Consider the following 24,000-nt stretch of genomic DNA (forward strand, 5'->3'; position numbering starts at 1 on the left):
TGAACCGGCTTCTCGAGTCACGGTGCGGTAGCGATGGCCGGAGCCGAACGGTGCCGGAGTACCGGACCAACGTGAAGATGATCGGCGCCGCGATGTGACCGGTGCCGCCGGGGAGCGGTGCCGGACTGCGAGCGGCGCCTCGAGCAGACATCCCTCTGGACCGGATCGGTCCGTGACCTGGAGCGGTGCCGGAGAGCGAGATCGTGGACGGTGCTCTCAATCGGCGTCGCTTGCCTTAGAAATACACCCCACCGGGGTGCCGGGGTTGGGAGCCAGCTCCGTCAGGCGATAAGGTCCTTGACGAAAGAATGGTCTCGGGTGTAGACGGGACTACGAGCTCAACCCCAGATCTGGGCGGGGAGCTAAGAGGATCGGACTCGACGGATCTGCGCGGCCCGGAGTCAACGAAGCCCTGGCGCAGCGGCGCCAGGCATCGGGTGCTCTTTTCCGTCCTTAGCCGGAAGGAGAGGAGAGAACCTCTTTCCAGGAGCCGTGCCAAGACGGGCGCTGCCAGTGCGCTTTCGCGGTGCCGAGGGATCCGTGCCTGAGCCACGCTCGGTGCCAGACGCGGGGTGAAGTGCCGCTTCCATAAGGAGCGTCCGGGCGTTGGTCTCCTCCTTCTTAGTACGTGGCCGGAAGGCTTTGCAAATGCGGCACTTCTCTGGGATGTGTGATTCCCCAGCACTTTACAAAGACGTCGTGGAGATCACTGGTGGGCAGCGCTTTTTACAAGCCGACCACGCTTTGAATCCCGGCGAACCAGGCATCCGCCCGGCCGGCGCAGGAGAGGGCTAGAGCCTGAACCCGCTAACTGTAATACACAATACTAAAACTATAACGACACTAATATCTAAATAAACTACAACTGAACTATAATGAACAAGCAAAGCTAGGGACGTGGAGGTCAATATGCCGCGCTCCACAGTTCCAGGCCATGGCGGCGCCACTCTAGGGGGCGGCCTGCCGGCCCGCTGGAGTTGCTAGGGTAAAAGTTCTCCGACGAACGTGCACGCGCGGCGCGTACACCTACTGGAATGGATATGAGCAACACATCTCGAAGAACAACAGTTACAAAGGTGAGTAACCGTGTTTTAAGAGATAATCATCACATGGTATTTGTCTGATTTAAAAATAAATTCTGGGCCATGCACCAACTATGATCCTAAAACTCCCATAAGTTAGCCAACTAAAAACCTACTTTTAGTGGAAAAAATAACTTCATCTCCCTGCCTGATTCTAGTTTTCTAGCTCCAATCACTGTGGCACTAGAGCTATTTTTTTTTTTAAATCACTGCATTTAGAAAGGGCAAGGTGTATTTTTCTTTGCCCCTTAACCATTTTTGCTCAAAAAAAGAACTAGATAAATTCATGGAGGATAGGTCCATCAATGGCTATTAGGCAGGATGGGAAGGGATAGCATCCCTAGCCTGTTTGCCAGAAGCTGGGAATGAGCTACAGGGAATGGATCACTTGATGATTATCTGTTCTGTTCATTCCCTCTGGAGCACCTGGCATTGGCCACTGTTGGAAGACTGGATACTGGGCTAGATGGACGTTTGGTCTGACTCAGTATGGCTCTTCTTATGTTCTTATGTAAATTTTCCAAAAATTTTCACCTTTGGGCAGAGTCCAGCCTCTGATAATTTCTGGTGAACATTTCTTAAAATTATCAACAGCTGAAAAAGAATTTAAATGGAAATGCTTACCTATAATGTAATGGATTAAAAAATAAAAAATAAGCTGTAAAAAAAGTGCTGCAGTGACCAGTTTGACAAATAGCTTGTGCAAGAGGGTAGCCATTGCTAGCTATAAGGTCTATAGTATATACATGCTCCTGTTACCTTGTTTTTCTGGGTTTGTGAACTACAGATATATTTCTGATAGTATTTACCATCATACCATGAGGTTTTAAGCAAGAGAAACCGAACAATAGTTTATTTTTATACAAATAGGCCACTTTTTAATTAAATGTTGTTTCTATGGTGTTTGAACTTTTGCAAATAATATACTATTATAGCCACTTTGATATGACACGCAGGAATAATTAGTAACGCAATTTAAGGCGGTTATATTTCCTCCTATTCTTCCCCCTCTTCTCCCTAGGGGAATCCAATGCTTCATGAACATATTTTGGACATGGACATAAATGTTCTGTTCTGTGTAGGACTTTGGCCATTATTCCAGACCCTTGAGTTTTTCTGCTACAAATTTTCCAGTAAATAAGGCATTACATTTTTTCATTTAGTACCAAATTCTGCTCTGAAGACCATTTGCCACTCCAATTGGCATTGCTTGCTGTCCAGCCGTACCTCTTCTGTGCATAAATACAGGATATTAAACTCCGGGGCTGTCAATCCAGCCCCTTTCACCAAATTTGACCTTTTACCTTGCACTGTATTGCTTTAGTTGAAGACTCAGATTCTCATTTTCCTTAAGGGCACTTTACACAGCCCTGGCATGGTAAACAGCTTTTAGAGCGGATTTAAATGCCCACTTCAAAACCCCTTCATGCAGCCAGAATGGTGCAAAACAGACTTTGTGTAAATGAGAACTGGACTTGAAAAATATAAAATACTGTTTCTTTATGTGGGAGACGTATTGAATTCTAAAGTATATCCAAGAATCACATAAGCTAACAGATATTAGCTGCTAAATCTGGATCAAATGGTTGTATAAAGAGGAGATTAAATATTGTTTGTATCCATTATCCTGCACAGTTACCATCCAGTGTAACTATGTGTTTTCATCTGCAGTTCACCTTTGTGAATTACTGTGTTTAAAATTATCTCGCTGTGCAGATTAATCATCAGGAGAGACCACTTGCTGGAAGATGCCTTCAATCAGATTATGGGTTACTCAAGAAAAGACCTGCAGAGAAATAAACTCTATGTCACATTTGTTGGAGAAGAAGGGTGAGTAGAACAGGGAAGTGGGTGTGAACACATTAATCAACTATGTTTGCAGCTGTGCTTGGCTATTTCACCATACTGCTGTGGTCTAGAGTGGAAAGAGGAAGGATTGTTGTCAGGAAATGCCACATACATAAGCCTAGAACCTACAGCTGTTCACACTTCACAAAGCCAAATCATTCATTGTGATGCTCTTGGTCATGCAGCTTTTTTTTTTTTAGCATGTATCTCTATGTGTATGTGGCATTTCTGCTGTAACCAGTATATACTTCAATCTGTCACTACGGAAGCAAACAGGCCCAAACCTAGTTGTCTTTTTGTTTCTGTTTCTTTCATCACTACCAGTGTTTTCCTCATGCATGCTGCAAAGAAAGAGGTATTTTGATTGGTGGGAGTTTAAATACAGGATGGACTAAAGGGCTAGTCCTTCCAATTGCTCTGCACCCTCAACTCCCATTGAAATCAATGGGAATTAAGAGCCGTGGCCACCTTTCAGAGTCAGTTCCTTTGTCACAAATAAAACTTTCAGACACAACTAGTCTGTTGCTACTTGTTAAATAAACAAGTGTTTCTAATATTCCACAGCCAAGCAGCAAATGGTTAGCCTGCAGCTGACTGAATGCTGATATGTTGTAGCATTTACGTGGTTTGCATTATGAGGCCAGGTTAGGAATTTGGACAGAGCTCCTTTATCCAAATGAAACTTTGAACAATGTATTGCTTTTTTCTTCCCCCTTCCCCCCACATCAGTTCTTGAAGCCTTTTATAATGTATTATTTCATTAGACGCAAAGAGACAAATCTTGACCACTGCACAGGGACTCCTGGCAGTGTAATCTAACACAGTTCAACTGTGGAAGGGAATGCATATCCAATGCTCAGCACCAAGCCCTGCATTGCAGTGGCTCCTGGCATGACAGTACTCAGAAGATAGGTGGTGGTGGCAGGAGGTAGGTTGTGGGAGAGCATGTCCAGAGGATTTGCCACTTTGTGGATCCTCTGTTTATCCTTCATGTTGTGGTAGTGATGTGTAAGGGGCATAGAGGGTTGCTTCAGCCAATAAACTGAAGTAGGTTCCACAGCCACATCACCACCTGACCTGTGCCTTGCCGAGCTGTTAGGCCAGGTGCTGGCATGACGATTTAACCAAAGGTCTGATTTTCAAATGGCAAAACATGCAGATTAATTTGAATTTTCAGACCTGATTTGTGTACACACAATTATTGGAAACATGCTTGAACATGACTAGTTGTTCATGTCTGACCTTTTATGAACATGATTAAAACTGTAATGACTGTAAACATACACTGAATTTCATTCACTTGTATTTCAGAGATTTTGCACTGTCTTTAAGGAAGCTGTTGCAAAATAGATCTTGAACCAGTCCTTATAATACTCTTGGTTGTTAGTACCATGCAGTTTGGCATTAAGTTTTTAGAATGCTTTTCATACCTCTGGTGTAGTAAAAGCAGCTTGTACAAGATTAGATAAATACTCCTTTTAAAGGTTCTAAACTCTGTAGTGTGTTTAAAGTTCATCCTCGACAGCCAAGTTTTAATATGACCTAGTTAAAGTTTTCAAGTAAAATGTGGTAGGGTCTCACCCTAGCTGCAAGTGTGGGCTTGTTCACATACATAATATCACCGTACTCTCTGGCACCATTCAGATTGATAGGTACTCTTGATCCAAGAAAAACCCAGAACTGGAATGGCAGGATTAAGGTGTTTTGATTGAGCTTATATCAGCTTTGTTTTTACTACTAGCAGCTTCACCCAGATTTAAAATATATGTAAAATGATTGCAAATCATACATGAGAGAGTGGGAGAAGGGGAGGGGAAGAGCTGAAAAAATACAATAAGAAAATAAAACTAAAGTCAGTAGATTGTCTTCTTCCAGATCAGATCATGTCAGGTTTTTACTTTTCGAGATACAAAATGACAAGATGAAGAGTGGCCTGGATGAGGAAAGCACGTTACACACACTGTTTCTTTCTCCCCTGATGGCCACCTCTGTGCAAGATGCCTTTCTTTGAGGAAAAGAATGAGTTATTGTATGAGTAACATCCAATCAAAATGACTAATCTCAGCTTTATACAATCATTTGATCCAGTTTTGAGTAGTGAGAGGATGTGTGCAAACAACTCTCTCAGCATAGATGGTGCAAGGATGTGAACCATGCAGAATGGCTCATTCAGTTAGATGTAGGAGGATGCATCTGTGGAGGAAGGAAAAGAAATAGTAGGAGAAATTTTGAAAGAAGCAAGTTCTACACACACCCCCTCCCCCCCCCCCACACTTTTTAAATGTAGGCTAAACTGTTGTTTGATAATTGGACAGGAACTTGGTTTTATATTTCTGTTCCTCATCCATTTGTAATGCTGTAAATACAAGTCATAAAGAAATAGGTAATGAAGTCCCCAATGAATGTATATGAGAACATTTTGATTAACTCTACTTGGAATAATTTAAACCCCGCTGTTGTCATTCAGACAATTTTATCATGAGTCTCACAATATTTTATGTTTTTTCTTATAAAGCCCTAGTTCCTGGAATTATGAGATAATATGAGAATCTCCATTTTACTGTTGTTTTTTTTTTTTAAAGTAAGTTCTAGTCCTCATGGTTGCAGGAAAGAATCAAAATCTCAAAGCAAATAAAAAGAACCCCAAATATATTAGTTTTTCTACATTTCATGATTTTCCAGCCAAACATTTGGCTTTTGGGACCAGATTTTTTTTTTTTTTTAAATATTTGGCATCAGTAAAAAAGGGATAGTTTAAAACGGAATAGTTTTAGGGCCTGGATTTGCTGTCAATAGTGAAATCAACGGTATCATCAGTCTATCTTTAGAGGTCTTTAAATATGACTGATTATTACTCTGTCATTTTTATTTAATGGTTGATTATATGTATGTGAAAGCCCATGTTTTTGGCCTTCTCAGATGACAAAAGAATTAATGTACTGATGTTTTTGCTGCCTTGAATCCTGTAGTGTTAGCTTCACGCCTTGCTCCAGCCCCTGCAAGTCAGGTAAAATGGCTGGAGTGGTATAAACAAGCCATAAAATGGCTGCAGGGGGTGGATTCCCTTGGTGCAGACATTGTGGAGGTTGACTCCCAAGATCCTCTTGCAAGTCCTGGTGCAGAGGATGTGCCCGAGCCAGGTTGCAGCATACATCACTGTGAAGGCTCTGGGAAGCACTATGGTCCATAGATTGGCCCAGGAGGCTGCCATAATTCAGAAGGGCCCTCTGGACTGTCTAATTTAGTCTCCTGACAGCCCAGGACTAGGAAAGTGCACAGATGACTTAAAGTTAACTTAATATTCCCAGCTCTTGTTAGAAGCACTGCACAGAATCTCACCCATGATTTAAGTTCAAGAACTGTTTAGTCTAAGAGATCATATAAAGTAAAATAATTTGTCATGTTTTCTTACTCTATGGCTGTTCTTTGCATTTATACCGTCAATGTTTATTTAGCACTGATGAAGATGACTTTGAAAAATAACAAGCATCTAACTGTATGGAAAGGTCCTGCTGCTACAGTCTGTTCTGCATGTCAAACAGCTGCCTTGCATGAGAGGGTGGTAGTTTAAAATGCCTATCACTCCTCCCCAAGAGAACTGAAACACGCTGCCAACCACAGTACTTCTACATTTGAATACCCAAATGCCTCCGGTTGCAGCTGTTGTGTGGCTGAGCGACTATTGTATGGAGTTTTTTTCATTCTTGTGCCAAGTCTTTTTAGTTGTGGGTGAAACCTCACTGACAGAACAGGAATGTAATGAATGATCTATCTGATATGAGTCATATTAACTTTATATATGAAAGCAGCTGGATGGAAATGCTGGAATTAGATAAAACACAAAAGTTATATTTTATCCTGGGATTTCATGGCTACTATGACTGCCATGATATTATCTCAGAAGTTTAGAGGCCCAACTCCTATAGCTGACCATATTCTTGATCGGGTGTTTGGGCTGGGATTAGAGATCAAGCAATTGGAAATTTCCCCATCGCATGGAACTATCCTTTCCTTCTGCAATTTGAGGGTGGACACACCTCTCCTATCCATGTGAGAGACCAGCTTTGATACACCACTCTAAGATGTTAATGGAACCTAAATGCTTCCAAATGACTGAGAGAGAGTATTTTTCCTTCAGACAGAGCATTCATAGCTTCATTCTCAACTTGACAGTGATCCGTAAACCTTCTCTTCCCAACTTCATCCCCACAGGGATGATTATTGGCAAGCAACAACTGAAGTTGTAGAGATGACTGGCAGAGTGCTAATGGCAGAAGTCTTTTACTGAAGATTTGTACAATAGATTTTTTGCATTCTTGTGACGTGGATGCGTAGGAGGCAAAGGAGAGTCTCTGCCATGATAGTATCAGCATCATCTTCATTAGTGGTTTTTTTGTGGGTGCTGAACGATGCAGATAGTCTGAGCTGTCGTTGCTCGCTAACTGTATTGTGTTCCTCCCATTGTGACGGAAAAATTACATTACTTGATGATGGACAAAATTGCCCAGGTTCATACTGAACCGGTGGCATCTGTGAGGCTGGAGTCGTACGTTGATGGGGACTAAGGACTTCTGTGCTTGGGTTTCAGTCAGTGTCACTCACTAAGGTAATGGAGGGAACTTTATGCCACAAATATCCTTGGACTCACACAGCTACAATAACACTGCAAACAACTCCTATTATTGTCCTTCTTGTTTGGGGAAGGCCAGTGGGGAAGAGCTGGGCCAATTGCTGGTGGAGATTGAGAGTTTCAATTAGGGAGGATGGGTTGCTTGCCTACCTTAAGAAAGCATTTGTACATCCATTGCTCAAGAAACCGCCATTGCTAACTATTGTTCTTTATCTCATCTTCCGTTTCTGGGTAAGATTACTGAAAAGGCTATGGCAAGAAAACTCGCATGGTATCTAGAGCCCTCAGATTTCCTTGAGAATCTGGTTGCAGGCTTGGGCATAACGTTGAGACTGCTTTGATGGATGAAATCTCCTAGTGAGGGATAATAATTGGAGATATACCAATCTCCTAGAACTGAAAGGGACCTTGAAAGGTCATCAAGTCCAGTCCCCCGCTTTCACTAGCAGGACCAATTTTTTGCCCCGATCCCTAAGTTGCCCCCTCAAGGATTGAACTCACAACAGTGAGTTAACACTTGAGCTAAACAGTGGGTTTAGCAGGCCAATGCTCAAACCACTGAGCTATCCCTCCTCCTGGGATTGAGTGCCCAGGTTTATATTAGGTCTGTCAGCTGCCTTTGGTAACCCATGGAGGTAAAGTAGTGTAGACCTCCATGGAACCCTAGCAGAAACAAAGACTCTAAGGAATAGGTGTCCATTACTTTCTGTCAAATCCCAGAGTGTTGTTTTGCACCATTAGTATGTGAGCGGGAGCTCTCCTGTGGAATACTACAGGGGGGGTCTGTCTGGCCACACTTCTTATTTAATGAGTATCTGAGGCTATTGGGAGGGTTAGTAAAAAAACAAAACAAAACAAACAAAACCACTGTGGTTACATTGTCTTCAGTATACTCGTGTCACCCGGCTCTGTATCTTGTAGGTATTTACATGGCCCTCAACATCATAGTATCTTTGGTGAAGTAAAACTTTGACAAATTTATCTTCATAATCCCTTCTGTGAGGGAAGTATTCGTTTCCATATTTTACAAATGGGGAACCAGGGCTAAATGTCTTGCCCAAGTCACATAGGAAATCTATGTCACAGTCAGGAACTGAACCTCAATCACCTAAGTGTCAGTACAAGGCCATCTTTTTTCCTCAGCTGAAGCGAATGGGTGTTTTGCCCTTTGGTGGAGATTGGGGCATGGATAAGAGCTACTTGGCTGAAGCTCAATGCAGAAAATACTGAGAGGATATTAATAGGGGGGAGAAAGCAAACCTGATATAGTGGAGGATGTGAAACTGATGTTTAACCACCAGGTATCAGCCAGCAGTCAAGGTGGTTGTGACCTTTTCTTTCTTACATGGACTTCTCAATATCATCATCTTTACCTTTGTCATTCTGAGTTTAGACTATTGCAGTGCACTGTGCACACTGCAAAGTGGGGTCACACCTTAAATCCATTCAGAAACCGAGCTAGGGCAGAACATGGGAGCCTGCTGACTAAGCAGGGTTTTGCACTATGAACATATTATACTAGTGCTCAGGTATGTGGACAAATTGTAGAGAGTTCATCAGAGAGCAATGAGAATGATCAGGTGAGGAGAGGCTGAGGGAACTGGGCTTGTTTAGTCTGCTGAAGAGAAGAGTGAGGGGGGGATTTGATAGCAGCCTTCAACTACCTGAAAGGGAGTTTCAAAGAGGATGGAGCTCGGCTGTTCTCGGTGGTGGCAGATGAAAGAACAAGGAGCAATGGTCTCAAGTTACAGTATGGAGGTCTATGTTAGATATTAGGAAACAGTATTTCACTAGGAGGGTGGTGAAGCACTGGAATGGGTTACCTAGGGAGGTGGTGGAATCTCCATCCTTAGAGATTTTTAAGGCCTGGCTTGACAAAGCCCTGGCTGGGATGATTTAGTTGGTGTTGGTCCTGCTCTGAGCAGGGGGGTTGGACTAGATGACCTCCTGAGGTCTCTTCCAACCATAATCTTCTATGATTCTGTGATTTGCGTGAGCTCCTCTTTGGTTTTCCAGGTGAGATACTAAGATGTTAATTTTGACATACAAGTCCCTGAATGACCAGTCTAGAGAATTGCCCGTTTCAGAGACTTTTTCTCTCTTTGTGCCATACATTTACAGTTGGCAGTGACACTCCTTCAGTTTGAATGAGAAGGCGCTGCTGGCAGGGCTTTCTCAGGGGCCTCTCATCTTTGGAATCCAGGCCACACCTTGGTCTAAAATATAACCAATTGTTCGAGCTTCTGAGCACATTAAAAACTGATCTGTTTGCTCAGGCTTTTGCACAAGGGAATAGAATGGCCAGCATTTTTGGAAAAGGGTGGAATAGTATATATTTTAATATAAACTCTTTTTATATTAAACTACCATTCCCATATTTTTTATGTGCCTGAGTAGCATTATCCTGCTAAATGTTCATTTATTATTGTATATTTGAAAAAAGGACATAGATGCCCAGAGGCAAGGATATGTACATTTTTATATTTTAGGTATTAAATCAAAATAAGAGGAACCCCCCCCCAGACATATAGGGTGCAAAACATGTCTCACTCTGTAGATTAGATGAACTATATTCTATATGTTAGATGTTGTATATTAACTGTGCATTGGATAATTATCGTAAGACGTACAGATTGTCCTTTCAAGTTTAGTCTCTTGCCTTTCTATGTGTACATTATCCTGGCACTAAGACTAAAGAAGGTCAGTGTCTGAAATCCTTAGGCTATAGAGGTTCTTTATTTCTCTCCTTTAGGGCTGCTATAATGTCTCTTCCCAGTGGGAAACTCCTCAGTTTTTCATTCACTGCTACAGAGGTATTAGTCTTAGGGCTTGTCTACACTTACATGTTATAGCGCTCTAACTTGTTGGCTCAGGGATGTGAAAAATCACCCCCATGAGCGCAGCAAGTCTGAGCACTTTAAAGCGCTAGTGTAGACAGGCTCTCAGCACTTGGAGCTAATCCCCTCGTGGAAGTGGATTACCAGGGGCACTGGGAGCGTTCCCGCGGCAGCACTTTGAAGTTTCTAGTGTAGACATACCCTTACATTTGATTCACTTCAATCGTGACCCTGGGAGGAGTGGCATGACAGTAATTTGTCTCAGCACTATTTCAGCAATAAGGCTTCTGTCTTCCCAATTTGAGTGCAATTACATGTCACCTGGAGAATGCATTTCCTTCAGGTTCTACTAATTCAAGATTATAGTTTCTAATAAATAAAGAATCTAAATAACTCTCAGCTTTTTTAATGAAAAACAAACTACTTTGATAGGGTGAAAGTCCTGAAAGGAGAGAGAGAGTCCAAGAAAGATGAAGCATTAAAGTAATTTGAGATTTTCTTTCTAAAGGAGAATATAACTCTTTGAATTGCTTCCCCTCTGCAAGGATATAATATGATTGGTTTTTCATTTCTGTCCTGACTTGTCAGATGCATATATGTGTAGGTTTAATGATGGCTCTTTTGTTGTGTGCTGTATATAGGAAGGGATTTCTGCTTTCCCTTCAGCTTCTCCAAAATGACTTGATTTGATACCATTGATCAAGTTATTCTCAAGAGACCAATATAGAGTTAGCAAGGGTCTTTCATGAAGGCTGTGTGTCACTTAGGCCCCAATCCTGCAAACTACCCCACTTCAGTTAGGCTCTATGCGGGCATCGGAGTTCACCCACATGACGCTTCTCACGGGATCGAGGATTTAAACACCACAGTGATAGGCGCCTTAGAAAAACCTTATGCAGTGGTTAAAAGAACGTAGATTCATAGAGAATGTCTGTAGTGAAGCAAGACTCACTGGCGTGGCGTCTCCTGCTGGTTATCCTGGGAATTAGCTCTTGTCCAGACCGGAGCACCCTCTGCAGGCTGGTGTCTCGCCTGCCTTAGGGCCCCCGTGTCCTTCCCAGACCCCAGTGCCCCTTTTCCTCTGGGTTCTGGCCCCAGCAGTAACCCACAGTCTGGGTTTTCCCTCCCAGGGGAACCCCTAACCCTCTATCCCCACCTTGCCTCAGTGGCTACTGCCAGTCATCATCTAGCCCCTGCTCACTGGGGCAAACTGCAATCTGTAAAAGGCCACTCGTCATTGGAAAGGGGGGTCGGACCAGCTGTCTCTGCCTAACCCCGGGCTGCAGCCTTGGCACCCCAGTACTGGTTTTGGTCTTTTAGCAAGGCCGGCAGCCTGGGGATTTACCAGGCTGGAGCTCCCCAGCCGTGCTCCATACTCTGAGCTCCCAGGCAGAGCAAGAGAGTGACTGACTCAGCTCCTGGCTCACGGTCCTTTTATAGGGCCAGCTGTGGCCTGATTGGGGCGTGCCCCAGCTGTGGCTGCTTCCCCAGTCAGCCTACACTTTTTTTCAGAAGGGGGCAACTGCCCCATTACAAAGTCCATGAATGGTTATTATACAAGATAGTCAGAGATACAGCTCCATGCTCTGAGCCTCTGTTCTGTTAATTCCCTCTGAAGTATCTGGCATTTGCCACCGTCAGAAGACAGGACAGTGGGCTAGATGACCTGACCCACTATGACCATTCTTATGTTCTTATGACAAGCGTTGTTGTATCAAATATACCTTCTGTAATAAATTAACTTGAATTTTTTTAAAGGTTGGATTACAGTGGACCTTCAAGAGAGTTTTTTTTCCTGGTGTCCAGAGAGCTCTTCAATCCATATTATGGTTTATTTGAATATTCAGCCAATGATACCTACACAGTACAAATAAGTCCCATGTCTGCTTTTGTAGACAATCACCATGAGTGGTAAGAATTAATTTCTAATCTTCTTTTATCTATTGTTTCCACTTGTGGAGAACCATCATATTTGTTCAAACACAGAGTTTGATCTTTTTAACCAGCAGTAAAATAATTGCATTTCTTTAGACTGTCCTCATTTTTGTTTTAGTTGGTTGTAGCAGATATTCTTGTTTCTCACAAAGTCAGCAAAGATGAGATTTGGAACATATGTATTGTGGGTTTGGCTCACTACATGAAACTCCACACTTCTTGTACAAGAGCAAACATTTGCTTCACCAAAGCACTGTCAGTCCTTTGTGCATGAAAAGCAGATTATATTAAACATTGGCTTGCAGTCAACACAGTGTGTGAGAGATTTCAATCAGCTTTTATTGCATGTTGTTTGTTTGGGATTTCTCCATGAATATAGATTGTTCCCAGTAAGGCAGTTCACATCTGATGGAGGAAAATCTATTGAGATATCTCTTGTTTTTTTGCTATTTAATCAAGGTCCATATATCTGATAGTAGCCTTTAAAATCTGTGAAAAGGATGTGCTATGAGGAATCCGAAAAACAACGGAGGAAAAAACCTGAAATGATGTTCAGTGTGTATATATATCCATAAAATGTATCTTTTTATATATATATACATAATCTCAATTTCAGAATTAAGGGTCAAATTCTAAGATGGTATAAATCAGTGCATCTCCAGCAAAATCAGTGGAGCCATGTCACTTATGCTAGCTGAGAATTTGGATTTAAATTACAGTAATGGGGTGACAGCTGCAAGTCTGTGTAGAACAGAGGCAAATCAGGGTCTCAAATGATGGCGAATCATTGCAATGAAGTATAGTTGAGAGTTACACCATTCAGGGCTGGCTGGCTGCACTGCACATCAACTGAAGCAATGCACCTGTTGGACTCTGATAAAAGATTGGATACAGAAGTTCAGCAACAACAAACTGTATGTTGCATCTGAAAAAACATGACAGTCTGGCAGGACAAGCTGCAGGGCTGTGCATGGCCCTCTTCTCCCCATCCCCAGCTATGTGGACCTAGAGAGCTGGCCAGTGAGTGAGTGGGGCATGACCCATTTGTTTCTGGAGAGACTCATGCCAGCGTCAGCATCAGGGAAAGTGCAAGGAATGCAACTGTGCACAGAGGGCGGAAGCTTTGTGTGTCTCTTCCCCATCTTGCACACCCTGCATAGGGCCAGGCATAACAAAGCCTTAATTTTTCCCAAGTAAAGTAGTTCTGAGTTATATGTCTTACCAGGAAGTCTAGAAACTTGACTTTCTTTCAGAGAGAGCATTAGGCTTGAATCTGCTTTCAGATGCATGGAGGGCATGCCTAGTTTCTTTAATGATTTTTTTCACAATCTTCTGCAACATGCACCATTATTTTTGACTGCAGAATTGTGCCCTTAGAGTCTAAAAGAGTCTATGTGAAGGCCCTAGTGTTGCAAACAAAGTTGCCACATTCCTAATTTCTAATCTTCCAGCAGCAATGAGTGCACAAGGGGGTTTAAATCATGTTGGTACTTTCTGAGGGAAATGGAATGGTAAGGGTGATAATTTCCAACTACCCCCCGCCCCCCAAAAAAGGTTACATGGAGCCCAATATCCACCAGTCATGAAAAAGAGCATGGAGCCACCCACTAGCTGGAAAAGGATGCCTAGAATCATCTGTCAGAATCAATCTCTCAGTGTTCAGGAAGGGAGCGTGAGGAGACGGAGGGGCAGAAAACAGCTGTCATGTTGGAAGCCAGAGTCTGAAAAAAAAACCTAGTTTGGTAGGGTTAGAATGAGTTCAGTTTAGCTTTCAGTAGCTGAAAAGTGACAACTTCAGCTTTGAAACCCCAGGTACTTTCCATGCCTTGCAGATTTGTTTTTTCACTCCCTTCTACTGAGAACTAAAAAGAATCAAGCTACTGCAATACAGTTATAGTTATCTGATTTAAATATACTGTTAAACTTGGTACACAGATAAATGATAGGGCAGCACACAAACCACAAAGTCTGAGTGTACTGGTTATTTCCTTTGTCGTTCAGGTTCAGGTTCAGTGGTCGAATCCTTGGTCTTGCTCTGATACATCAGTATTTGTTAGATGCCTTCTTTACACGGCCCTTTTATAAAGCCCTCCTTCGAATGTGAGTAGAAATGCTCTGATTTTCTTTTTCTCATGGAAAATGCAGTTTTTGACCAGCAATAAATGCCAGGTTCTTGACTCCAAGAAGATAGGTCAATATAATCTGGTCATTTAGTTTTAATCCAAGATTTACTTTAAAATATAGTTGCCTAAATCAAGGCCCATTTATGGTACTAGCCAGTTACTTGATGACTTTGAAGATGTTGCTGATCAATATCAAAACCTTATGATTCCTGCCAGCCAATTACATCACCAGTTCCTTCTATAAAAACATACTATTCAAATCCTGCAGTGAAACATCAGATATTAATAGAGTACTTGTTCATTTGTCTTTAATGACTCATAGGAAAGGATCTGAATCAAACCTTATTTAGGCTTTAAGATCCGTGTTTTCAAAAGTAGTCTCTGATTTTTGGCTGCCTCCATTTTGGGGTGCCTAACTTGAGATACCCTGGGTCTGATTTTCAGAAGTACTGAATCTCCACAGCTCAGCTGAAGACAATAAGATCTGCAGTTGCTCAATATCACTGAAAATCAGATCTAATGTTTCTCAAGTTTAGGGCCCAAAAAGGGAAGCCCGAAATCGGAAGCCACATCTGAGAATTTCTGAAGATGATTTTCATTTATCTGTAAAGCACTGTTCACATTTATGGTGCTGTGAAAATAATACAAGTTTATTTTTACAGCAACCGAAACTGTAGTAGGTGCTTTACAGAATTTTTTTTTTAAAAAGGCCTGGTCCCACTCCCAAGGAGCTGACAGTCCCAAGTTAGAGGTGATGTGACAGGGGAGCTGGGGGGGGAGGGTGGGGGGTGAAAGACAAGGACTCCAGCAGTAATATGATGTGGTTACTTAGTTTAGTTATCTATTGGTTATGGTGGCTTGCTAGGAGTTTTTTAAATATCTGTGGGCCAGATTCTGTCACCTTCACAAACAGAGGGCCTGATTCATGATCCCCTTATGGCCTGGCCTGCAGAAAGACTCTACAAAGCAGCTTTATGGATACCCCTGCTCATGCACTCCCTCTTGGGTCTGCAGCTCCACAGTTCAGGTGTCTGAACAAGCTCTCCACACATCTTTGCAGGAGGCACTGGTGCACGGGGCATTCCTGGCTCAGCAAGGGGAATGTTGTCCCAGCCATTCTGCACAGCTGCTAAGGACCATTGCTGCAGAATGCAAGTTAAGGTAACCTTAGCCCAAGACCACTCCTGGTACCCTCTAGTTAGAGAAGATGCAAGCCATCTTCCCTATGTGCCTGCACCAGCCCTAGAGTGGGCGCAAGAATAAATTCTCCTGGTGGAGTAGTAGCTTATTCTCTGAGTGATCCTAAATGTAAGGCTGTTCACAGGTTAAGATTCTGCTTCAAGTAAATAAGGCTGGCAGAATCTGATCCCGTAATAATAATTATGATTGTTGACTGACTTCTTGTGGGGATCATGGAAGACACAAGTGGTAAGGAGGTGCTTGAATGAGAGGAGTGCAGTTGGCTCACAAACCAAATTTGGAAGGGCGTACCATGTTTAAGGGCTTTATGGCAAAATCACCCAGGCTGGCACCACTGGCAAAATGGAGAGACCAGGAGGTGACAAATTAAGACCATCCTCCTTATTGCAGAGCTTAGTACTAATAAAAAGGTGCTATTTCTTTTATGAGATGAATTACCTATCCCATATTGATGGATCTTTACACTTAAGTATAACAAGAATTAATTGCATTTTTTGTAATCCATGGTCAAAATAAGTCATTGAAATATGATATTAGTCATTGAAATATGGTGCAAGTGGCTAGAATTTGAAATAAAGTGAAATTCACAAGCAAAAGGTCTTTAAAATGGAAATATAGGGTTTTGTAGTTTAACAACAAAGAGATGAGTTACACAAGTAGTTGCTAGTACCATTGCTAGGCAAATAGAGATTCAGAATAGTTTCTACTAACTTGACTTAAGAACATCAGCACAAAGGAATCCAGTAACCACTGTTCTTTGTTCTGTTGATTTCTGTGAGCTCCCTTTATTCTCAGTTTGTTTTGTAGGGCTGTCCTGTCTCAGCTCTGTTAATGAGCATGCACTACTGCTGTCAGCTATATTTGTATATTTTCTTCTTGTTTATGTTAGACTCTGTGACCTGAGTGACTTGGAATACCTTGATGAGGAGTTCCACCAGAGTTTGCAGTGGATGAAAGACAACGATATACATGATATCCTAGATCTCACATTCACTGTAAATGAAGAAGTTTTTGGGCAGGTGTGCAAGATTGCTACTTTCCTTTCCTTTCCTCTTTATATGCTGTTGTTAGGTAACTGTTTCTTTCAACTGAAAAATGATGTCATTCCCAGCTGATTTGAGTTCATTAATAAAAATCTTGGTTGATATGAACAATTGAAAAACCTACAGAGAGATTATCATTCGTTACCTACCAATGCAATACCTAGAGAATGCAGGAGCTGGTTTGTATCTCTTATTCTGAAGCTGCTTGTTCTTACTTTGTACTTGACATGATCTGGTGAAAACGGGGATTTCAATTTCATGTCATCTGTCTGAGTTTATGTACTCCAGTCTGTTAAACCAATCTGTGCTTGGCCTATAATATTGGGGAATTAGCGCTATGTATTTGACAAAAAGCTTGAGTTTATAATATATTTTTTGTTGTCTTTATATTATTTTGGTGATGGTTTTCCTCTAAGATCACTGAACGGGAATTGAAACCAGGGGGTGCCAACATCCCAGTCACAGAGAAGAACAAAAAAGAATACATAGAGAGAATGGTGAAATGGAGAATTGAGAGAGGGGTTGTGCAGCAAACAGAAAGTCTAGTTCGAGGTTTCTACGAGGTAAGAAATCCTACTCAACTCTAGTTCCTATATGTATATTACCTAGCTTTCTCTCTACTTGCATTTCTAACACACCCAACCACACAGTATTTAGAAGACATAGGTAAAATCAGGAGTAAGAGTCATATGTATCCTGCAGTAGACCTAATGTATTTCATAATAATCAAATGTTGCATAATTTATGTGGAGATCACTTGTTGGAGGTCATTGAGTCAAATAACATGACTACATTCTAAAGAAATGGAAAACATTATTACCACTATTTGCATTAGCAGCAGTGCAAACTCAGATAATGAGAGTTGAACTCAGGAAGGAATTTTTTTACTCCATGTCCAGCATTACACAATTGGCTGAATATATTTCAAGATGTTTTCCTTTACATTTTCCACCTTGAACATGGACCTTGAATATATTGACCCTTATTGCCCTGGAGGTATTTCTGTATTATTTTTCTAAATCATTTTCCTTCTAAATACTATGAGCTTCTAACTGAATGTAGCTAGAGTATGAAACCCAGTGGAAGAATAGTCCCCATATTTGCATTTTTTGAAAAATGTTTTAATCTTAAGTCTCCCCATTCATTGAACAAGCCAGAACATTACTTGTAAAATGATACAGCATTAGTAACTGGGGAGTCTGTTTAGTAGGAGGCAAAAATAACAGAAACAATGAGGGCATGTTTCTATGTATTTTATTTCCTTTCACAGGTTGTTGACGCTAGGCTGGTGTCTGTATTTGATGCAAGAGAATTGGAACTGGTTATTGCTGGCACGGCAGAAATTGACTTAAGTGACTGGAGAAACAACACAGAGTATAGAGGAGGTGACACTGAATTTTTTTTTCTAGTAAAAGTTAGCTCTGGTTCCGCATGAGTGAACCTGGAAGTACCCTTTGTCTAAGATTTTCCTAAACCTATTCTATGAAATATGTCAATTTAATAAGTGGTTGAGCCCATTTTAAACTAATTTTGGAATGTCTTAATTTTTCTGGTTAGCTTTTGAATTAGGAGCAGTCATTTTAGTTGATAAAAGGGGTAAGATCCCAAACGGCAAGAGCATGTTTATATTTTGAATTTACAGAGAGGTTGATGGCATCTAAAAGTGAGTAGGCAAATCTTTGACATAAAGGTGTTCTCGGAGTTCGTTTACAGCAGCAGGTAAAGGTTCATGTTATATGTGACTCCAAACCCCTCTCTCATCCCCATTACGCTCAGTCTTTCTCCTTGCTCTTACATTCAACTGTTCTCTGATTTTTCTCCTGCCTGACTGCATAAAGAGAGTGGTAAGGTAGCCATCTTTAGTAAGGACCACTTCACTTCCATTTCCAAAGGCCATCTGGACCTGGTAACAAGCCTGTCTGAGTGCAGTCCTGCTTCAATCAATGAGATGACAGCTGTTTTGAGTGAGATGGCTGCAATTGCTACTGGCATCATGAGCAGCTTTTAAAAAAACGTAAAGAACCAAAAATCTGATGTCACAAGAGTTGGCAACTCGGATGAGTGACTTGCTAATGGTTTAAACGTTTACAAAAGGGAAACTGAATGTCTGCCTTTAATTTGGAGCAATGTGCAATTACCCTGATAAGAGCCCTGGGTTAGTCTCACTTGCTGTCTTTTTCTGATATTTGATTGTGAGTATGGAGGCTAAGACTGTAATTAAGACTGAGCTGGGGAAGGCCATTCATGATTAATATTTCACAGGTGTGTTCTCCTGCACTTCTGTAGCACTTAATATTAAAAGAGTCAAAAGTAATGGGGCTTTTTGTTGTTGATCTAACAGGTTACCATGACAATCACATTGTAATTCGGTGGTTCTGGGCTGCTGTAGAAAGATTCAACAATGAACAACGGCTAAGGCTATTACAGGTGAGAGATCAGTAGATTTGTATAAAAATATATACCACCATTTCACATTAAATGTTAAAACTACTTCATCAGTTTCGGACAATGAAACCTTCAGATAATGTGATGTCAAGACAGAGGAATGACCTGGTAACTCAGCAGTCTCCAGATGCTTACTGTAAATAATTGAAATGTCAGAACTAACTAAAAACACAAGTTCACTTGGTAGAAAGTTACCAATACCAGTATGAGTATTGGGTGGTGGTGATTTTTATTATTTGACTAAAAATATCCTCAATTTGTATTCCAAGGAGAGGAAAAAAACATGACAGTATTTGCCTTGGAAGATTATTCAGAGGAAGAGTTAGGGAGGCCTTGGCTGAGGAGTTCAAAATTATGAAAATGATACTGAAAACTGATCCAGACCCCCATTATTATCCTTTCATATAACATGGAAACAAGTGGCCTTCACTAAGTTGATAGCAAGTAAATTAGAAACAAACAAATAGAAATACTACTTCACGCAATATGTCCACCTGTGGAATTCATTTACTTGATGAAGGATTAAACAACACTAAAGGCAGTAGAGGAATTTTAATGCATACGGGTTTGTCACAGAGTTACATGTAATCAAATACAGGTACCTCTAGCACACCAAATTCTTTAGAAGGGACCAGATCTGATTTTATCTGTGTTTGCCATATAATTGCACTGGTTTCAAATCCATTGTTTTAAACATTTCAGAACTGGCATCTGATCATTATGTTCACTGTATAAATAACACGCCTTTTTCCTGTTACAGCTGGCTCTGTGTAAATGCTATGTGGGAAACATTACTGAAGTGTCTCTTTTGATGCAGGACCATAGATGGCTGTGTAACTTTATTGCTAAGATTTCGCTTTGTAATTATAATATAGTGTAGGGATTCTGCAACTGCAGGTCAAAAAAATATTTTATATAGGTCATTAAAAATAAGTAGGTTGTATTTGTCACAAGACTCTCTTATCGATGGATGGTTCCAGTCAAACCTGCTCTGTAGAAATTATTACTGAAATCTATGGGAATTTTACTTAAATGAGAACTGCAGAACTTGGCTCTTAGCTTATATCAGTTAGCAAAGTTTGTAAAGTGCTTTGAAATCCAGCTGGATGAAAGGCATGACATAAATGTAACATCATATATGGTAATTTACTTATTAGTTAGTCCCTCTTAAACCTTATTAAGTGTGTTTTATTTTCTCTCTCCTCACTTTTTTATTTATTAGCTTGATGATACTAGTAATGTGACTTTAATTCTACACTGATTGTGCACCATAGTTACTCTTATATACTGGCTGTCTATAAGTGAAATCTGTAACAGAAGTTAGGCTAGTAAGCCGTCCCTCCTAGAGTGCTAATCAAGAAATATACCACTTTCCTTCCCCTACATTTTAAACAGAATTTTAATACTCCTGCTTCCCCTTCAAATAAGGCCTGATTCTGCAAACTCTTATACAGGAGCAATTTGACTTAGTGGGAACACTGCGGTGATTAGTTACTTATGCACAAGCATTCACAGGACCCTCAGGTTGTATATCTGTCATACATATTATTCTTTTTGTGTTGGTAGTTTGTTACAGGCACATCTAGCATACCATATGAGGGGTTTGCATCTCTAAGAGGAAGCAATGGGCCAAGAAGATTCTGTGTAGAAAAATGGGGGAAAATCACTGCTCTTCCCAGGTAAAAGTGTGTGTGTGTATGTTTTGGGTTTTTTTTTTTTTACACTTGCAAGTTGCAGTGCTGGTGAGGGGGTTACAGCGCTGCAACTTACTCGGTGTCCACACTTACAAAGCTCAGCCAGCGCTGCAACTTACTCGGTGTCCACACTTACAAAGCTCAGCCAGCGCTGCAACTCCCTGGCTGCAGCGCTGGCTGTACTCCTGGTCTGCTACGGGTGTAGCGAATCCAGCGCTGGTGATGCAGCGCTGCTCATCAGGTGTGGACACTCACCAGCGCTGTTATGGGCCTCCAGGTTATTAAGAGGTATCCCAGAATTCCTGTCTACAACAAACCGGAAGGTACTCTCTGGAGCTACCAAACACAGCTGCTTTTTGCTCCAGCGAGCGAGCCGAGCCAAGGCTTTGGAATGTTCACAGCTGTTTGCTTGAGGAGACAAACAGCACGGCGGGGGGGAGGGAGTCCCTCGGAGAAGCTGCTTATCTGGTCTGAAGCCTTTTTACATTTAAGAGTGATTGAGAGAGGGGTGGGGGAAATGGCCAGAATTTGCAAGGCAGGGAAGCTCAACCAGTGTCTCTCCCAACAATCCGCTCTCTCTGTTCCCCGACGCATCCTGTCACACTCCACCCCACCCCCCTGCTTTTGAACTTGCAAGGCAGGGAGCTGTCCACCAGTTGGCTCCAAAAATCCGCTCTACTCTGTCTCCGCCCACGCTCCTGTCACACTCCACCCCACCCCCCTCTTTGAAAAAAGCACGTTGCAGCCACTTGACGCTGGATAGCTGCCCACAATGCACCACTCCCAACAGCGCTGCAAATGCTGCAATGTGGCACACTGCAGCGCTGTTCCTACACAGCTGTACGACCACAGCTGTAACTCCCAGCGCTGCACATTTCCAAGTGTAGCCATACGCTAAGTAAATTTTGAACTACTTGGATAGACTTCAGTTCTCTGTGAGCCAGTCACAATAGATACGTTGATATTCTCAACTACCCCTGCTGCTAACTATTGGGGTTTTGCAGAAGCTGCTTGAGAAACAAACAGCTGTCATTGATTGACTGGGTCTGCTCTGCCGCAGGGGAAGCTCTGCTCCCTAGTTGTTCCAGTGTGTCTGACATATCTGTATTTCTTTGTACGGAAGAGGTTGTTTCCCTGCGTGGTGGGAAGGACAAACTAATTGTGCTTAGTAGTCCGTACCTTAATTCAATTCATTCTACTTTACCAGGTTTACAACTTCTCTTCTAAAATTTATGGGTTTTTTTGTTTGTCATAAAACCAGACGTTGCTTCCCTAAAATAGTATATATGATATTCTCTGAAAGGTAAGTTATTGGTCATTGCCAGAAAATGGATATCAGCTCTAGATGAAAGACACCCAATGTATTTACAGTCTAGTTCAGTCCCTAGGAGGGCCAGCATGACTTCAGCGTTGTGTAGAAATCTTGCGACAGAAGAAAGCAAAACACAATGATAAGAGAGGGTGAAGACTGTAAAGAGAGCAAGTAGTAGAGAGGCTTGGGCCAAGTGAAAAGGGGAGTTGGATATAAGGAAGAGCTGAGTTCCCCAAGGCCTTGAAGAGCGGAAGTCAGTGAAAGAATTCAGGGTGAAAAGTGACATGATCAGAGTGGCAAGAGGAAAAAGTAAAGAAGGAATTGCTTTCCTCATTTTTCCTTTTGTGATGCCAGGAAAAGAGCTGTGGTCTTAAATGATCTAGAGTATCAAAGACTGGTGACATATAAGCCACGATCTGAGAAGTCTTCTTGACTGAACTCTGTATTAACAGTAACTTCTCTACAGGAAGGTCAGTTTTGCAGATTAATACATTTGGAGAAGATATTCCATCATCCAATTCTGTAGCATTTAGAGGAAGTTACACTGGTTGGAAATAGATACATTACTAATTTTGATTACCAGGTAGAAAGTCAAAGTATAAACAGTATTATGTAGTTGAAATGCACAGACCCAGTGTATAAGTTTGTGGAGTCAGTAGCTCTAACACAAAACCACATTGTTAGTTAAGAGTATAAATGGGAGCCACTCAGCTGAAGGTCAAAGATACATTAAGAGAATTCTAAGTTTATATTTCAAAATAATTACTGTAGTATCTTTTAGGGTCAAAAGGTATTCTGTGTGTCAGCCACCTAGGCATGCCTCAGAGAGTGATCGTTACTGAAATGAGAAATAGATTATGTTCCTACAGCATTTTAAAAATATAAACCGTTGCATTTTCTTGAATGAACCTGGACTTCAGCAGTGCCATTTCATTTTATACCAATACTTAAGTAGGAAAAGAGATTATTGTAGTTTTTGTATCTTCTAATATTCAGTCTCCTAAACAGACTTTAGGCAGTGCAGTACAGTACTGAAATATTATTATTAAATAAAAGGTCCCAGTTAGGATTAGGGCACCATTCACTGGGCACGTTTCACATCAAAAAGACAATTCCTGCCACAAAAGGTTTGCAGTCTAAGATCTCAATCCTGCTTAACTTCACTATGATGAGGAATCCCATTAGATTTGATGGGCTGCTCCTGGTAATAAAGTTAAGAACATGTGTATATGTCATCAAGATCGGGGCCTTAATACCTAGATGTAAGTAGACGCAAAGTACATATTTGATCAGTCTGGCAGGAGGCTAGCCTGGGAGGCACAAATAACTGGAAATCAGATTTTCCAGGATTGATAATCTGGTACTGTGAGAGGAACGTGACAAATTAATTCATTAAAAATCATCAACACTGTACCCCCCAAAACATTTTACTTTTACAGCTAATGAGAAGTTCAGCAAGGAATTTAAAGTAACTTAAAAATGGGAGAAAGAAAATAAATTGTGTAAGTTCCATTAAAATAGTGTTCTGAACCCATAAAAACCCACCAAAGCAGGGGGACTCAAAGGGAAGGCTCAAACTAGCTGTCTACTAATATAACCGATGAATTCGCTTTACCCATTTATTGTGCATAGATACAGAGACTTGGGACCAAATTCACCTCTTAGGCAGAAGGATCCAACCTGGAAGCTGCTCATTCTGCTATGGAAACCAGAGCCAGCGGGTACAGTTTACACAGTGGGAAGGGGCAGGACAAGCCAGGAGATTCAGCACCTCACTGAGGGAGTTTCTTCTGGCAGGGCTACTGTGTAGCTTCAGCTGTAAAATAAAACTGCTTCACTTTGGAGAAAGAG

At 41.6% G+C, this 24,000-nt stretch overlaps 1 protein-coding gene across 3 annotated transcripts in view; it reads left to right on the plus strand.

Annotated features, from left to right (window-relative positions):
* Positions 1-24,000, plus strand: part of HECW2 (HECT, C2 and WW domain containing E3 ubiquitin protein ligase 2) — a 264,897-nt gene that overhangs the window by 234,156 nt on the left and 6,741 nt on the right. For 2 of the 3 annotated variants that reach the window (XM_032803610.2, XM_032803611.2), the window contains 8 exons: positions 2,799-2,912; positions 12,156-12,308; positions 14,334-14,432; positions 16,545-16,674; positions 17,115-17,261; positions 17,969-18,083; positions 19,040-19,125; positions 20,710-20,822. In XM_032803610.2, coding sequence (XP_032659501.1) covers positions 2,799-2,912; positions 12,156-12,308; positions 14,334-14,432; positions 16,545-16,674; positions 17,115-17,261; positions 17,969-18,083; positions 19,040-19,125; positions 20,710-20,822 — 957 coding nt within the window. Of the gene's footprint in view, positions 1-2,798; positions 2,913-12,155; positions 12,309-14,333; positions 14,433-16,544; positions 16,675-17,114; positions 17,262-17,968; positions 18,084-19,039; positions 19,126-20,709; positions 20,823-24,000 lie in introns of those variants that run through there. The other variant, XM_032803612.2, reaches the window with a different exon arrangement.

This window comes from Chelonoidis abingdonii, chromosome 10 (genome assembly GCF_003597395.2).
Source record: "Chelonoidis abingdonii isolate Lonesome George chromosome 10, CheloAbing_2.0, whole genome shotgun sequence".
NCBI classification, from domain to species: Eukaryota; Metazoa; Chordata; order Testudines; family Testudinidae; genus Chelonoidis; species Chelonoidis abingdonii.